The sequence below is a fragment of the Dermochelys coriacea genome, chromosome 2, assembly GCF_009764565.3.
Source record: "Dermochelys coriacea isolate rDerCor1 chromosome 2, rDerCor1.pri.v4, whole genome shotgun sequence".
NCBI lineage: Eukaryota > Metazoa > Chordata > Testudines > Dermochelyidae > Dermochelys > Dermochelys coriacea.
The window spans coordinates 255965663-255983546 of record NC_050069.1 but is presented as its reverse complement, the minus strand read 5'-3'; the positions used below and the strand labels follow the sequence as shown (position 1 = coordinate 255983546).

The following is a 17884-nucleotide window of genomic DNA, read 5'->3' as shown; positions in this document are numbered from 1 at the left end:
TGGCATATGTACTCATGAAGTGGGACCGTTAAACACTGAGGATGGAGTGGAGGTTAAGGATAATCTAGGCATGGCCCGATATCTAAACAAATACTTTGCCTCAGTCTTTAATAAGGCTAAAGAGGATCTTAGGGATAATGGTAGCATGGCAAATGGGAATGAGGCTATGGAGGTAGATATTACCATATCTGAGGTAGAAGCGAAACTCAAACAGCTTAATGGGACTAAATCGGGGGGCCCAGATAATCTTCATCCAAGAATATTAAAGGAATTGGCACCCGAAATTGCAAGCCCATTAGCAAGAATTTTTAATGAATCTGTAAACTCATGAATTGTACCGTATGATTGGAGAATTGCTAACATAGTTCCTATTTTTAAGAAAGAGATAAAAGGTGATCTGGGTAACTACAGGCCTGTTAGTTTGATATCTGTAGTATGCAAGGTCTTGGAAAAAATTTTGAAGGAGAAATTAGTTAAGGACATTGAAGTTAATGGTAAATGGGACAAAATACAACATGGTTTTACAAAAGGTAGATCGTGCCAAACCAACCTGATCTCCTTCTTTGAGAAAGTAACAGATTTTTTAGACAAAGGAAACGCAATGGATCTAATTTACCTTGGTTTCAGTAAGGCGTTAGATACCGTGCCACATGGGGAATTATTAGTTAAACTGGAGAAGATGGGGATCAATATGAACATCGAAAGGTGGATAAGGAATTGGTTAAAGGGGAGACTACAACGGGTCCTACTGAAAGGTGAACTGTCAGGCTGGAGGGAGGTTACCAGTGCAGTTTCTTAGGGATCAGTTTTGGGACCAATCTTATTTAATCTTTTTATTACTGACCTTGGCACAAAAAGTGGGAGTGTGCTAATAAAGTTTGCAGATGATACAAAGCTGGGAGGTATTGCCAATTTAGAGAAGGACCAGGATATCATACAGGAGGATCTGGGATGACCTTGTAAACTGGAGTAATAGTAATAGGATGAAATTTAATAGTGAGAAGTGTAAGGTTATGCATTTAGGGATTAATAACAAGAATTTTAGTTATAAGCTGAGGATGCATCAATTAGAAGTAACAGAGGAGGAGAAGGACCTTGGAATATTGGTTGATCATAGGATGACTATGAGCTGCCAATGTGATATGGCTGTGAAAAAAGCTAATGCAGTCTTGGGATGCATCAGGAGAGGTATTTCAAGTAGGGATAAGGAGGTTTTAGTACTGTTATACAAGGCACTGGTGAGACCTCACCTGGAATATTGTGTGCAGTTCTGGTCTCCCATGTTTAAGAAGGATGAATTCAAACTGGAACAGGTACAGAGAAGGGCTACTGGGATGATCCGAGGAATGGAAAACTTGTCTTATGAAAGGAGACTCAAGGAGCTTGGCTTGTTTAGCCTAACTAAAAGAAGGTTGAGGGGAGATATGATTGCTCTCTGTAAATATATCAGAGGGATAAATACTGGAGAGGGAGAGGAATTATTTAAGCTCAGTAGCAATGTGGACTCAAGAACAAATGGATATAAACTGGCCACCAGGAAGTTTAGACTTTAAATTGGATGAAGGTTTCTAACCCATCAGAGGAGTGAAGTTTTGGAATAGCCTTCCAAGGGAAGCAGTGGGGGCAAAAGATCTATCTGGCTTTAAGATTAAACTTGATAAGTTTATGGAGGAGATGGTATGATGGTTAATGTGATTTTGGTAATTAATTGATCTTTAAATATTCATGGTAAATAGGCCTAATGGCCTGTGATGATATATTAGATGGGTGGGATCTGAGTTACCCAGGAAAGAATTTTCTGTAGTATCTGGCTGGTGAATCTTGCCCATATGCTCAGGGTTTAGCTGATCACCATATTTGGGGTCAGGAAGGAATTTTCCTCCAGGGCAGATTGGAAGAGGCCCGGAGGTTTTTCACCTTCCTCTGTAGCATGGGGCACTTGATGGAGGATTCTCTGCTCCTTGAAGTCTTTAGACCATGATTTGAGGACTTCAATAGCTCAGACATAGGTGAGGTTTTCGTAGGAGTGGGTGGGTGAGATTCTGTGGCCTACGTTGTGCAGGAGGTCGGACTAGATGATCAGAATGGTCCCTTCTGACCTTAGTATCTATGAATCTATGAAAAAAAATATCAGTAGAGTTCTAGGAAAGCCCTTTTATGCCATAGCTTTCAAAGGGGTACTGCAGATTAGAATAAAATAATTGTTTTGAACTGAAAGGAACTACAAGAATAACCTTTCCTCACAACAAAATTAGTCTCATTTTTGTATAGAGAAACTAATGCTGAACCCTGACTTTGGAGGCGATGACAGAGGTTTCTCTGTCTTTCTGATTAATCTTGACACCTGATGATACTCAAATGGGGAGTCTGATGTGCTTGCTAAAAGAATGCCACTAGGACTGTTACCTGCTGCTCTATGGTGCTTGTTTGTAGGACTCCAATCAACCATACTCCAGAAACTCTAGTGTAGCCAAGATCACCAGAACGTTATGGTCATTATTATTTGTATCACAGTAGCATCTAGAGGCCAGGGCCCCACTGTGCTGGCCACAGTACAGAGAGACAGTTCCTGTCCCAAAGAGCTTTCTGTTTCCCCTCTCATCAAAATATACCTTGACCAGATCAATAAATGAAATTTCCTGGTTGAGTTTTTTCTGGATATCAAAAAGCATTGGTGAGGCTAATGAAGAATCCCTGCTGAACTACACTTCTCTTCAAACACCCGGGTGTTAACTGTAGGTTGCCTGCCTTTGGAGGAAAGAGTCCCTGCTTCAAACAGATCTGGTGTTTTCTGCAGTTGCTCTCGAGGTTCTATGGCTGTCAATCAAGTCTGAAGTGCTTTCTGGGCCAGTGCGGGACTAGGGGGGAGAACTTCAGCTCTCCCTTTTCCTCTTTTCTTCATCCTTATGTGAATGTCTTGAAAGGTCACAGATTTTTCTCTGCCCAGAAGTTTATTTCCATTGTCTCAGAGAAGCTTTGAACTCGTTACTCCCTGATTTTGGAAGGGATGTAAACGCTCATGTTTCAATCATAATCAAACCTCTAACAGGCAATAGAGGGAAACTTTCCCTGTGAGTACCATAACTGCCCAGTACATGGTTTCTTGCACCATGTTCTGAAGGAGCATGTTCTGTTACTGACTACTGTCATAAACATGATACTGGACTTGATAGTCCACTTGTCTGAACCTGAATGGCTGTGTCTATATCTGTGTTCTGCTAGAACAGTCAAAGTGAACCAAAATAACGTGTACTCTGAGCTTTTGGAAATTTGCCTTCCAGGTATGCTCCCCGCCCTGCAATGAGCCATTTGCTTGCTATTTAGATGGTTTTCCTGATTAGGTATTGGAACATTTTTTGGTCTACGTGGCTACAGTTGAAGCTTTAAAATTTGTGTGTAACGTGTCCTCACTATTATATGGACTATGGGATCTTTTGAAAGGAAGGCCCTTTGTATGTCTCCCACTGGGGAGCCACTGTTGCACCAGCCTGAGGTTCCCAAAACTTAATAAATTCCTTTATGGTTTTATATAACATTTTATCAGTGGTGGTGTGTTTGCAGTACCAGCATGTGTCTGTGGACCCCTCAGTCGAGGAGAGGTACTGGTACACATACCTTGATTGTGGGACTAGCCTGCTAGACATCCTTGGAAGTCTGAAAGAATGCCTGCCCTCCCCCCCCACACTCCCCAAGCCCTGGATGGCTAGCACCCATATAGGGCGATCAGATCACAAGAAGAAAATATCGGGACATGTGGGGGAGGGGCAGCCACAGGCTCACAGCCGCCGCCGGAGTCATGGGGAAGGGAGGTGCATGGCCCCGGCTCCGGCGCCTGCCACAAGCCACGGGTTGGTCAGGGAGTGCACAGCCCCGGCTCCCACCACAAGCCGGGGGCGCATGGCCCTGGCTCCAGCTGCAAAGGGGATCTCGGGGCTGGGGGCGTGGGAGGAGGTTCGGGGTACTGACTCCAGGAGAGAGTTTGGGTGCCGGAGGGGGCTCAGGGCTGGGGTTCAGGAGGGGGTACGGGCTCCAGGCAGGGCTTACTTCAGCGTCTCCCCGGAAGTGGCGACATCTCCCTCTGGGTCCTAGGCGGAGGCATAGCCAGGCGGCCGTGCACTCTGCCTTGCCCGCAGGCACTGTCCCCGCAGCTCCCACTGGCCGTGGCTCCCGGCCAATGGGAACTGCAGAGCAGGTGCTCATGGTGGGGCAGCACGCAGAGCCCCCCTGGCCGTCTCTGTGCCTAGGACCCAGAGGGAACTGGCGCCACTTCCAGGAAGCTGCGTGGAGCCGGGTAGGGAGTCTGCCAGCCCTGCACCAACCGGACGCCTGGCAAGCAACCCTTCAATATCTGGACAAATAGTGTCCCGCTTGTACATTGGCCATGATGTGGGACAAAGTTAAATATTGGGACATCTGGTCACCCTACACCCATGTCAGTACTTTAGGAGGGCCCTTGTACCACTTGGGGCTTTACTCAGAAAATCAGGAATCATTCTGAACACGGGAAGGGATTTCACTTACCTCCCTATAATCCCACGATGTGCACCTGTGTGAGAAATGGAGTCTTCATCTGCCTCTGTTCTGGTCCCAGACTGCCCGAAGTGCTCCTTGCGCTTTAAAGTGGAGCCAGCCTACTTGGAGGTGGGGGGAGGGGAGAGAAAACCCCTTTCCCACTCGTCAGTCTCTGGGCCCCTTTCCCTGGCACCGCTAAGATTAATAGGCAGAAAACCGGATAAAAACAATTCCCATTCCACTGCAGTCTGACACTGGAGCTCCCTTTCCTCCGGTCCTTGGGCTGAAAGCCAGACAGGCACAATGCCCATTGCTCTGTGGCCTAAGACCGACCTTCACAGTAGTGGCAAGCTTCTCTGCACACCCAGCTAAGCTGAAGGCTGGGGAAAGAGCAGGGAGCTGGAGCATTGTAAGGGAGACACTGTGAGGAGAAAAGTCCCAGCAAGGTGGGAAGGACAAAGGGACTTAAACTCTGATTTTTACACTGCTTGCTCATTAACAGTACAAAATGCTGCTTTGTGAAGGGGACACTTGATTTTAACCTTTCTGGGACCTGGAGTCTCTGGAGTTTGCAAGACCTGCTCCTGAACAGGCTGTGAGGGGTTCTCATCTGCACAGAAATCCTCATGCTCCTGGGCAAGGCTCTCATGGTTGAGGCTTTGGGTGGGATTTGAGGCCCTAGACACCTGCCTCGACACCATGCCCTAGGAGAGAGAGGGTTGGTGTTTGTAGCAGCAGGGCATACCTTGCCTCCTGAGGCTCTTGTAAAGCTGCCTACAACACCTCTTGGATGCTTCCAAATTCCAGAGGTGTGGGGCATTAAACCATTAGTGCGGAGAGAAACTGCCACAGAAAGGGGCTCTTCTGTCTTCTGCTGCTTTTCAGCGGTTACCAAACATCACTCTGGAGCTCTGCTGAACAGAAGAGAGGCAGCTGTCACATGTCAAGAGAGCAGGCAGAAGCAGCTGACACTACAGCTCAAGTCCCAGGGCTCTTCAACACTGACATTTCACCAGAACCAGGTGGAAAGCCTAGGCTGATTGGTTGCCATGTGCCCACCAGGACTTGGGCTCACCCCAAATGCTGATGACATAACATGGGTGGAACAATAGTTCTCTGATGTCCAGTAAGTCTAGGTGCATGGGGGAAGCCTCAAAGTATCACTGAGAAAGATGAGGTGCATTGAAAGACTTTTCCCCAGTCTTTTTGCTTCTGCTTCTTAACAAATCAATCTTGGGCCCTGGAGACCCATTCTTTGTGTAAAATGAAGGTGAAGAGATGCTGGAGGCCTTGATGTGAAGCAGTTGGGCAGTAAGGGGCTAGGTGGAGGATGGCGGGCTCTTCTCTGGGCACCTCCTGTAGACTCTGCTTCTGGTGGAGGCAATACTTTGCCCCACAAGCTGAAGCTTAGGACCCCTAACTTCAAAGGCCCAGACCTGGAGGGTGTTGTGGATGCTGTGAATGGCTGTGTAGTAGACAATTCAGGATGCAACTGAGCTTAGAGGGATGCTGATCTGTGTCCGCTAACAGAGTGGTGGTGCTCAGTGGTAGAAACAGATGAGGTTACACTGGAACAAATAGAAAACAGACGCTCCAAAATGAAAATGTGGAGGCATCATTTATAGATGTAAAATATTTTTATTTGTAAATGCTGATCTTCTAAATCTGTTTTCACAAATTCCAAAACCCATAACACTCTGTATACTTCAAAATTTTTTTTCTTTTCTTTTTTTTTTTTTTGCCAACATTAGATACTATTATACAGAACAGAAAAAAACTGTAGGACAAATACTGGTAGGATGTTGGAATATTGTACAAGAGAAGAAAAATATTCAAGAAACAATTTCATACAGCTATTTATCAAGAGAAAAATATATACAATTGATTTATTCTGCAAGATAAAAATACATCATGCCATATACATTACAAGTTCAGAACTGTATTACTGAATATACCAACAGTTTACAGTCCACTTTAATTGTGCACACAAAAAAACTTCATTTTTTTTTTTATATTTAAACCTGTGAAGTGTCAGTACCAGAATTTTAAGTACAAAATAAAAAGCTAACCTGGTTCAAAATGCTGATTAAGTTTCTACAAGCAAACACAAAACAGTGTTTATTTTTTTAAAGAAATGTAAACAAAAACAATCCATACAAACACATTTTTAAATTACATTTTCCAAAACCTTATTGCCAGAGTCCTGCAGCTGCAAGCACAATTACATCTAATTTTTTTTCCTTGTTTTTTCTTTTAAAGAAGGCTATCTATCATATTAGACTTAAGCTCCCACTACATGATCCTATTCTGTTTACATGATTTAGTGTAAGCTGAACAGTCACCTAATCGTGACTACTTTTTCTGAAGGAAAAACCACGTTCAGCCTCTATTTTGGGCGGTTTTAGCAGTTATTCACAGTTATCACAAATTGTAAGCACAAAAAAACCTGACTTAAGAAATAGGGATGCAACAATATAATACAAATAAAATAAATCAGTCTAACTTACCCAAGCGTCTATAAAAGTCATAGTTGTAATATACATGCCTTCTACCAGGCTTAAAGATTACTTAACCCCCCCCCCCCCCCCAAAAAAAAAAAAAAAAAGGACTAACAGACCACAGTGGAGCCAGCTTTAAACATTTAAAAAAACCCCCTCTCTTTAAATTGAGATTTTGGTTATTCCATAATAATTGTAATGGCATGGTTAGTAACACATGAGATCATATTGTAACATCCCTATTGACATTTTATAATAAGCACCCGAACTGCTGCAGAGTCTGGTAGCATTTGGTCAATAACTATTTTTTTATACTGTATTTTTTTCTCAAAATATTTACACTTTTGTACAAAGTAACAGGGTTTGTTAGTTCTGCGGGTAACAGCAGCAGCTTGGCTTTCTTCTATTTTTTTTTTTAAAAATAGCTTCATTCACTTATTCAATAATAAATACAAAAAGTTTCTCTTATTTTACAGAAATCAAAAACTACAATAAACTGACTCATGGAATCAAGTATTTTAAATGTATTTTAGTGCAAGTTATTTTTCCCTTAGCTCTATCCCTAAGGAAGTCATTTCAGTACATTCCTTGTTCAGTGGTGTCTACTTTTATTTAAAAATTTTCTTTAATTAGAGGGCCTGCCCCTTTATCAAATAAGGCTGTGGCCAGCACTTTGGACTTCTCCCTTTCGCTGGTGATTTCAGTCTTACATTCATATATGCCCACCTGCCCTCCAGCAGGTCAGCCATCGGTTCTTTGCCCAAATTAAACAGTTTCTCCGTAGTGAGCTCAAAAAACAAAAGTGCTGGACCATTCTGTAATTTAGTTTAACCTCCAGGCATCTGGGAAGTTAGACAGCTTCAGATTTTGCCGACTTGCTTCTGGTGCTTGTTTTACACTTGAATAGAAATTGAAACTCCCAGAAGTGATTTTATTTCCCCCCCTCCCCAGGAAGGTAAGAATTTTCTGTCGACAAAATCAAAATGTAAGTCACTTCTTCTTAGGGACAAGCAACCCTCAAAGACAGCAAGGAATGCATTCTAGTTCATCCATTTTCGGCAGTTTACAGCTCCACAGTGACATGGGATCTTGTGCTGGTCATCTTCAAAATCAAACTTATAGTCATAGCAAAGCTGGAAGAAAACAAATGTTGAGAGCATGGTTATGAAATGTCTGATTTGTATTCTTCACTATATCTTTGCTTGTATCTATCATACCAGCGGTTCTCAAACTGTGGGACGGGACCCCAAAGTGGGTCGGGACCCCATTTTAATGGGGTTGCCAGGGCTGGCTTAGACATGCTGGGGTCCAGGGCTGAAGCCCAAGCCCCACCACCCAGGGCAGAAGCCCGAGGGCAGCAGGGCTTGGGCTTTCCTCCCCGCCCCAGGGCAGCAGGGGTTGGGCAGGCTCAGGCTTCTGTCCCTTCTCCTGCAGTTGTGTAGTAATTTTTGTTGTCAGAAGGGGGTCGTGGTGCAATGAGGTTTGAGAACCCCAGTTCTATACTATACATTACACTAGCCAGTACATTATATAGTTTTGGGAACTTTAATTGTTTATATTGAGGAAGGGGATGGGAAATGTTGGACACCAGGATCTGTCCCAAGTCTGAGTAAGCAAGTTGCCTGTGCTAATGCAACATACATGGTCATTTAGGGAAAAAAATAAAACTACAGGGAACAACAAAATAAAAGCAAATGAGTAAGGTCTACCTCCTCCCCCTTCTGGATTCTCCGGTTGGAGCTGATGATAATCTTGTGTCCTCTCTCAAAAGTCACCACCTCAGCCACGCAGTTCGGTGCACATGAATGGTTAATATACCTACAAAAATAAAATATTTGCAAAATGTATTTTCTTAAGCTATGTAATTGGACATGAATCTAAACTAAACTATAGAGTGACTTTAGCTTCAGTTTTCATAGTAGCAGCCGTGTTAGTCTGTATTCGCAAAAAGAAAAGGAGTACTTGTGGCACCTTAGAGACTAACAAATTTGTTAGAGCATAAGCTTTCGTGAGCATCCGATGAAGTGAGCTGTAGCTCACGAAAGCTTATGCTCTAATAAATTTGTTAGTCTCTAAGGTGCCACAAGTACTCCTTTTCTTTTAGCTTCAGTGTGAGCGGATTTTTCCAACTAAAATTATATTATCCTGTACTTGTTTCTTTACCTAGAAAAATGTAAAAAAAAATCAAAAGTTAAAAAAATTACATTTCTTTTTCTACAGCTGTACGTCTGCCATGACACAGTTAATCAGGGCTATGGAGAGTTAATGAGAAAGATGGCATTGCTTCAGTGGCTTAGTGTGAAGACTGAATGCGCCAGCTTAGAGAATAAGGCCATTGAAAAAAAAGCACAAAATGGAATCCCTCCCCCAACAGCTAGCCAAGGGAACATGGCTAATTTCCAAACATGAGATCACAGCTCTCTGGAGAGCCACCCACCTTGCAGGACCTCCTGTCAACGTAGCATCAATGACATGATCATTGTCAATGCGGAACATGTACACTCCACGATTCTGAAAGAGAGTGGGGAGAAAAGGCGCTATAGATTTTACAAAAAAAATCAATGATTAAAACAAAGCAGCAACATGGACCATCTCCAAGTACTTTTCTGGATTCACAATTAGACATGGCCCACTGGCTCACTAAGGAAATACTGATTCATATATTTCACTTACTGTGTGAAAGTGGGACACTATCATTTACTCCACTACCTCTGAGGAATGGATGGGCCAAAAAACACAAGAGGCAACCTCCTGCGATTTTAATATCTCCCTCAAATAATATGCTAATACGATTTGTATAGCGCCTTTCACGTAAGGTCTCAAAGTGCTTTACCAACGGTCTCTCACAACATCCCGGCATTGCACAAAGAGGTCAAGCCTTACTTAAAAAGTGGTCCCTAAAAATGCAGGCTCTGTCCTTTCTGCGCTTGTACAACTGTAAGATCGGTACATTACCTGACTCACTGGCGTTTGTGAGGTTTAATATATTTGGTAAGCACTCTGAGATCCTGGAATGAAAGGCACTGTAAATGTCTAAGGTAATATTAACATCTCAAGTTCATGCAGTAAGTCTGGCAGAGTGATGAACAGAATCAAAAGCAGAGTGGCACAGCAGAAGTGTGCTGAGTCTATAACTGAGATGGATTGAAACGGTCTTCTGCTAGTTTTTATGGTCTGTGTTATACAGGAAGTCAATCTGGAAGATCACAATTGTCCCTTTGGCCTTGAAATTTATGAATTCAGTAGTCCCAATTCCCAGTCCCCTTCTACAATCACTAGACACCACACTGCCTCCCAGAATTCAAACATTCATTTACAAGAGTACTTTGACTCAGCTTCCTCAGAACGGAAGTCTTAAAATGCTGGCAACTCATCTCATTCTGTTGCATGAATACTTAAAGGAAAGGAAAGGAACGGAACAGTAAGTAAATAATAATAACAACAGACAATACCTGAGATTCATAAAGCTTCTCCTTCCTGTTTGCCACCTCATTACGGATGATAGTTCCAATATATTCAATGATCATGGTGTGCTTTTCAATGTCTCTAGCAGCATATAAGCCCAGGCCCTACAAAGGGAATACTGTGTGATTTAGAACTGGAGAATCAATACACATTTACATTTGATTCCTTTGGTGTGCCCCCAAGCCATGCTTGGAGAAAATCTATATCTACACATGCAGAAATGATACATAATGAAAGATAAAAAGTGACACTGTTGAAAAAACACAAAAGGTCAGCAAATGCAAACAGCGACCTTAGCTCCAGCACATATACACATTCAATATATTTAACATATACAATTGGAAATATAAACAGTGATATATTTACCCAAAAAACAGGAAAAGGAGAGTATATGAGCAACATGGCTGAATATACACTTTTAAAGTTTAAAACAGAGAACTATCTGAGCAATTACATTCTGTGATTTCTTCACTTCATCTCCTGATTTTTTGTGATTTTAACTATACAGCTTTAATGATGCAAAATCAGTTTTCTGCATTTAATTTCTTAGTTTTTTTAAAATACGAGAAAATGCTTTGCAATTATTTATCTTGCAGCCAATTGAGCTAGTAGGCTTCTTACTCTAGAGTTATTTGACTTATGCAGAGATTGTGAATTCCTTGAACAATAAAGAGTACTTTCTAGAACCAAATAATTCAAATGTGTGCTATGGTGTTTTATCCATTTAAATAATCTTCCACAGTCCAACCTAAAATATACAGCAAATATATACAAGGCATGTTGTACAGATTTGGCAACCTTCAGTGGAGCTGTACATCTGGGAGGTTTGCAGAAGTCAATAAATTGACTATTTAATTGTATTAACATGACAAAGTATTTTACTCAACAACCTGGACTCGCATTATTTCTGTTCTCTATTTTTTAATGAGCTAGCTTGGTCTAAAATTAGCCACTAGATATGCAGATGATCCTCCCACTGCTGCTGGTAAAAAAGATTCTGTATATTTTAGTTTCTTCACTAAACTGCATTTTGTTTTTGAGAAAAAAGTTAAAAGGACCTAACCAGTAAAACAACACAACTCAGTTTTGCAAGCTAGGGATTCAGTCAATTAAATAAAAAAAAAAAAGATTTAAAGCAAACAACCACCTTTGTTACATACAATAGATGGAAACTGATCACCACACACATGCCATAAATTCCCTTCAGACTTTACTAGACTCTACAGACTGTAGGGATTTGTATTTAGGAATAAAAATCTCAAAAATACAGCTATATTGTAACTGACCTGAATCCGAGAGCGAGCCAGATACACATTGGATTTCCATTCAGTCTTCATTTTACGGTACTGGGAGGACTTGGAATGGACAAACTGTTTACTGTAAGGCGCATTTAGCTCTCCTGTCACTGTGCTCTGAAATGACTTTGAGGTGCTGGTGCTATTCAAGGTGTGAGGCCTGCAGGAATTGGGCATATAACAGAAAAAAATACAAGGAAAACTGAAGATTTCTCCGAATAAAACCACAACCTGAATTTTATTAAAACTTCTTTCAGACAAACATACACTTAAGCCAGCTAGCATAGACAACAAAGCGGTTCCTTTGATTCGGGCATGCACATACACAGCCAAAGACAACAGGGTTTGTAAGCAGCAGACAAAAGCACAAATAACCCTAAGCAGCCTATAAACCCTGGGCTGTACTATGTGAAGTTAAAACAAAATACCTTAACACAAACCTCTTGACATGGGTACTCATTTTAGGCTCAGCACGGGCACAGCCTGTGGGGTTGATGGCAAGAGGAAGTTCCATTAAAGGGTTTCGGCCATATCGGAAAGTGTAGTTCTCACAACCCTCAACCCCAGGAAGCTGTAAGAATCAAAGTAATCAGATGTTAACACATCAGAAAAACATCCACACAGTAGTCTGTCTTTTTAAACCTGGCACAGGCAAAGCACTCACAGTTGCTCAGACTTAAGACTTGACACTGCCTTCTGATAAACCTTCAGTAGCATTTCCTTGACAAAAAGCTGTTTTGACTCTTATTCTATATTCCATCAGACTAACTAATGTTCAAATACAGAAATATGGAGGGAGACGCTGAGTCTTAGCAAAACTCCCTTTTCCTCCTGGCTAATTTTCTCTAAAGAACATGTGGTGAGCGCAGGGTATGGCATGCTTCCATATCACAGCAGCCACTTCCCTTGTAATGCACTATTTTTTGGGTGTGCGTTATGAGTAAAGTTGGTAGAAAGTTTTTGTTCAGAAAATTATCTCACCACGCAATGAGGAAATTTCAATTTTAATGACAAATTTTGATGGGAAATTTCCATGGGAAATTTCAAAACATAATTTTTTGTTTTATGTCAGTTTAATGCTTGGTTTTTGGAAATCACAAAATTTTGGCTTTCAAATGTTCAGTTTTTGGATTTTCAAGTTCTTCTTCCCTGAAAATGTATGTAAAGTGTAAGAAGGTGGAGGGAAAAAAAAATCGTACTTTCTCACACCTTCTTACTGTTTTCCGTATGTGAGATTGATCCAGTAACTCTGTGTGTTGCATGCAGCACATTTATTTGCTACAATCTTTCACGTTCTCAACGGAACAAAACAGAAATCCAAAGGAAGAATCAAATGGAACCTCTTCGTATTACGGTTAATCACCTGGGGGAAGTGCAGGCTGGATTTCCCCAACTGCTCACCCTCCCCCAGCGGTTAGGTTGGGAGAGGGTAACTTTGGTTTCCCCTGGGGACTACAGGCCTGCTGGCTGAGGTTGCACCAAATCATTCGGTCTCTGGCCACTCTGCTAATCCTTTCTTGAAGTAGTTCCACCCACTCTTCGGATAGCACTGGCACCCGACAGGCTCCCAGGTGGAGGGGAGGTTGACACTGCCATGTGGAATTTCCCTCCCAGTAGACACTCCAAGGGACCCTGTGGCCTGTTTCACAATTGCAGAAGCTTCACAAATATGTATGTGATAAATGTATAATTTTCATCTGAGATGTTCTAAATTGTTGTAAACCTTTAATTAGAGTAAGAGTCCCGAACTGTTGCAGCAATGACTCACTGATTCAGCAATTCTTGCCACGGCAGAGACTGTCAAACCAAAGAGGTCTTCACCCTTCAAATATCCAGGAAAGAGTTGTAGCATTTCAGATCCTTTTCTAACAGACGCAACAGGCTCCAAGATTTTATCCCACACACCTACATGACCACATGGAAAAAGATTATAATGAGCAAATAAAGAAAACTCACAGACACTGTAGTTATACCTAACAAGTAAGGAAATTGGAGTAGGACACCTGTAATGAAAAAGGCCACAGAGTACCAGATAGTTGATTTTATATCTAAAGGGAACAACTTAGTGAAATAAAATATCGCACTTCCACATGGAGTTAAAGTCTGAAATGGAGATTCATCTGAGTAGTTATGTTCTGATGAGTACTCTCAGACAGTATTGTGTCTCTATTATACTTCTCTTGATTTTGAGGAATGTGACAAACACTGAGCACTGGATAAAAACTTTTAGATCACTAATTCCATATTACAAATTCCTACTCATGTAATCAGGCAGCTAAGTTTCTCCCGCTAAACGTTTTAAAAATGACCACAAAGTAAATAAAGTTTCCTTAAATAAATGGAATTTTCCACTTCCTTAAGTTGATGATTTTTTCTCTCTTCCTGTCCCAGATGTCTCATGGTGGTTCAATATGTTGTTATGGAGGGAATCAAAGATCTGAGTTTGAGACTCCAGCTCAGTTCCTTTCTCACCACCCAAGAATTGCTTGGGATGCTGTAGAGACAGCATGCTTAGCTGAAGAGAGCAACTTTAGTCAGTTTGCTAGGACCCTCATGCAAGTTTTCAGGAGAGGTGTTAATAGACTAGAGAATGCATCTTCAACCCATAAGATGGATGCACATTCAGCTAATTGTGAAGGTAGGACATAGCGGTGGTGGCAACGTAGCAAGGATTCTTTCAGCTCCAAGGATTCCATAACCTCCAAAATCCCTGATGTCACCAATCACTCAGCTAACAAACATGCCCTCATTCTTCTATCCAGCCAATTCTCATCACTATCATCTGAGCCCAAAAGGGGTCCTTTGAGGTCAGTCAGAGCATTAAAAATCCATCAGTTTTCTCTGACATTCACCACCCCACTTGGGATTCTGCACAGCAGTTCAAGAGCAATGAATCATGCTCCCTTCATAGCTTGACAATGCCACTGAACAATTAGTTAAATGGGTCTCTGTTGACCACTACAAGATATTTTTATTTTCATCAGGGTCCGAGTGCACTGATTAATTCTAGTGCCTCCATGCCCAGAAAGTGACTAAAACCAGGAGATGGATCCATGACTAGTAGAATACTACTGAGCTGGCTAAACATACTTTCAAGTATGGGTCTACACCGAAAAGAGACTATGTAAAAAACATCTTTGTAATTTGACAGATGTGTGCGCGTATTCAGACTCGATTCTACTTCAGTGACAAAAATATTCATGTTAGCCCTGCAAAGCTAACACAGCTAAGACTGAGTGAGCTGGATTCTATTACAATTTGTAAATCATGTACAGAACAGTTTAGTAAGTTGGAGTTGGTTATGTCTGTGCAAGCCACTGCAGGCATAATTGATGATAATGGGGTTGCACAGGTGTAAATAACAGGTTTTATGTGTGAGAAAGAAATCAGCTTGGCTCTCAGAGCCTAGGCTGTGTTTGCACAGCTGGCAGCTGAAAAAAAAAGATCTTTTTACTTGTAGCTTGAACCCATTTGATCTGGAGATCATTGAGCCAGAATGAAAATAGAGCCGCAAAAGGTCATATTTAGAAAGTCACTTTTCAGAGCAGAAATACACACAAAATATTTTTTTTTATTTTGTCCAATGTCATGTTATATGGTTTTGGCTTCTTTATGAGCTTGTTGCAAGTATCCTTTCTTCCTCATTTTATTTGTAGTGCACATTACTGTTTTATCTGTCTAGGACAGGTATTCTATAGCCCCCATCACTATTGCATCTCAGAAGTTTCATCTTTGAAATGCACAATACTGGATAAGTATAGTACAGGTCACAGTGTTAGAAGTACAGCCTTGGAACATTGGTATAGAGATTACATCATGCAGTAGAATTAGCAAATGATTAGGCACCAGATAAATAATTTTTTGATTCTACAATGGAAGTCGAAATTGTGAGACCCAAGTCTTACATTACTGAGCATGAAAGAGAAACAAAACAAGAAAGGTTCACAGGAAAACAAGTGCATGCAATATTTATCTGAAACATTTACTGTACATATGATGTAAAAGGAAACTGTTTAGTCATGAAAGCCTTCTGTTGAGTTTACATAATTCTGGTTTACCTTTTGGTGTTGAATCAGTAAGAATCAGATCATCATGACCTTGCTCAACAATCCTGATCACGAACACTGGAAAGCCATCCTTCTCCTCAATAGAACACAGATACCGACTGCGCCTGTTTGCATATCGCATGCTCCAATACAACCGGCTGGCCTCATATCCAACAGGGAAAAGAGCTTTCGAAGAGTGGAATGCCTGCATCTGTTGCGGCAGCAGCTGACCAATAGTGTGGAAGATCAGGCTTCCTACACGAAAAGTGTGCTCACGTTCTCCCCGCTGTACTATACTAGCAATTTGCCGCACCTCATCACGCTGAACGTAGACCCTCCTGAAAACTGCAAAATAACTAAGTTCTTGGTCATGAGCTCCCTTTGGTTTGTGCATGGGGCAAAGCATGGTTTTGTCTTTAAAAAACATGCATTGTGCTTTAATGGCACAGGTAAAGTGATAAATATTGGTGCATCTTAACCTGTGACAACTGCTGGTGGCGCCCATTTTGTGACAGAACATGCATTTCATTTGCAAGCCTCTTCGCAGTGCTAGTTCCACGTTAATTAAGGCACCAGCCTGTGTCTCATAGACCTCTGTAGACCAAAGAGCACAGTTCAAATGGACCCAAAGGTCTAAGTCAAGGTTAAGAAGCCTTGCTGGTCCATCTGTTAGTCCATCACCCTCTTCATGACAGAAGCAACATTTTCGGTAGTCTTTAGGCACAGGGTCAGGTTTAAGGGTTGTGCCCAGTTTCTTGAGAAACTCATCTATCTCCTCTTCACCGGGGGGTTTGAATGATCCTTTAGGAATCACAACCTGAATGTTCCATTTTTTCCATTTCATTCCTCTCCATTTCTTACTTAGAGGTCGACAATCATCAGGGCTACTGTGTATTGTTTTTAATCTAGGTTTTAGCTTCACTGTTACTTTAAGCTCATCTGACTTTGCCTCTACCTTGGCTGCTTCAAATGCAGGAGGGAACATGATAGGGGGTGATGAAGGAGGAGAAACTTTTTCCTGCAGCTGAGGGAGACAATGTACATCTAAAGTGGAGATGTTGTTGCTGTACTGATGGAATGCTTTAGGTGGCATTTCTTTCATCAGTGACTGTGGGAAAGATGGAATTGAGTCCTGAGAAATAAATAGAAAAAAGCCTCTTAAAAATGTATTACAAATTGAACAACAAATATCCCCTAATAATGTTTTCAGGTCAGACTGAAGAGAAGGAAGGGGTGAGTTTAGAGCATATAAGGTAATTTGTCAGGTTGTTGTGTCATAGGACAAAATAAGTTATCTTGATTCATTGGTACCATGGCTTGTGTTGCTCACAGAGCAGTATTTTAATAATTTTGCAGCTTTACTTTTGCTCCAGTAAGTCCAGAATATGGGTCCTCTCCTCTTTCTCGACACTTTTAAAAACGAAATAGCAAGTGGTTTAGATTGCAGCACCCAATAGATTTACATCATCTTTATTTTTAGGAAGCTTCAGACAAAGTTATATAAAAATCTCTAAATATGGGTCAGGAGATAAATTATTAACAGATAAGGAACTAGTAAGATGGCAGAGAGAGATAAATGCTGGGAATTAAAGGACTGTATTTTTCATGGAAGTTGGTGAGGAGTGGAATCCTTCAGGGACAAATACACTATTAAAAAAGAAAAAGGTTAAATTATATAACAAGATCTACATTTGCAGATGGATTTCAAAATAGGGGCAAGATTAGGACTCAGAGAGACTGATATTTTTTTAGGGTCATCTTGAAAAACTAAATGAAAAGATGCAGAGGCAGAATATGAAATGTAATTGTTTAAGAATAAAGTGATGCACTTGGGTAGAAACAATGTCCAAAATAAGTACAATTCAACTAGTATTGAACTAATTACTAGGGTAGAGAAAAAGGATCTGGACATACTGGATAAACCCAATATTTATATTCTCCATCAAATTTGCAGCAACAATAAAAAGGCAAATAGGGTGTTGGTTTATACTGAGGAGAGCATGTCATACAGTAAGTCTATAGATACTATGCACACACACTATAGAGCACTGATTAAATGACATTTGAA

General features: G+C 41.3%; 2 protein-coding genes across 28 annotated transcripts in view; one reads left to right on the top strand and one right to left on the bottom strand.

The window, feature by feature from the left end:
- The window catches only part of GALNT11 (polypeptide N-acetylgalactosaminyltransferase 11), a 97431-nt gene extending 85459 nt beyond the window's left edge, over nt 1-11972 (top strand). Inside the window, exon 13 of the mRNA XM_043509690.1 lies at nt 9231-11972. The gene's annotated coding sequence lies outside the window, so the exon portion shown is untranslated. The remainder of the gene's footprint in view (nt 1-9230) is intronic.
- Nucleotides 6131-17884, bottom strand: part of KMT2C (lysine methyltransferase 2C) — a 356354-nt gene continuing 344600 nt past the window's right edge. For 24 of the 27 annotated variants that reach the window (XM_043509677.1, XM_043509671.1, XM_043509676.1 and 21 more), the window contains 8 exons: nt 15829-16948; nt 13539-13675; nt 12199-12341; nt 11762-11930; nt 10463-10579; nt 9448-9521; nt 8720-8828; nt 6131-8143 (listed from right to left, as the gene is read on the bottom strand). In XM_043509677.1, the coding sequence (XP_043365612.1) occupies nt 8051-8143; nt 8720-8828; nt 9448-9521; nt 10463-10579; nt 11762-11930; nt 12199-12341; nt 13539-13675; nt 15829-16948 (1962 nt within the window). In that variant the 3' untranslated portion in view covers nt 6131-8050. The remainder of the gene's footprint in view (nt 8144-8719; nt 8829-9447; nt 9522-10462; nt 10580-11761; nt 11931-12198; nt 12342-13538; nt 13676-15828; nt 16949-17884) is intronic. The other 3 variants (XM_043509667.1, XM_043509684.1, XM_043509685.1) reach the window with 1 other exon arrangement.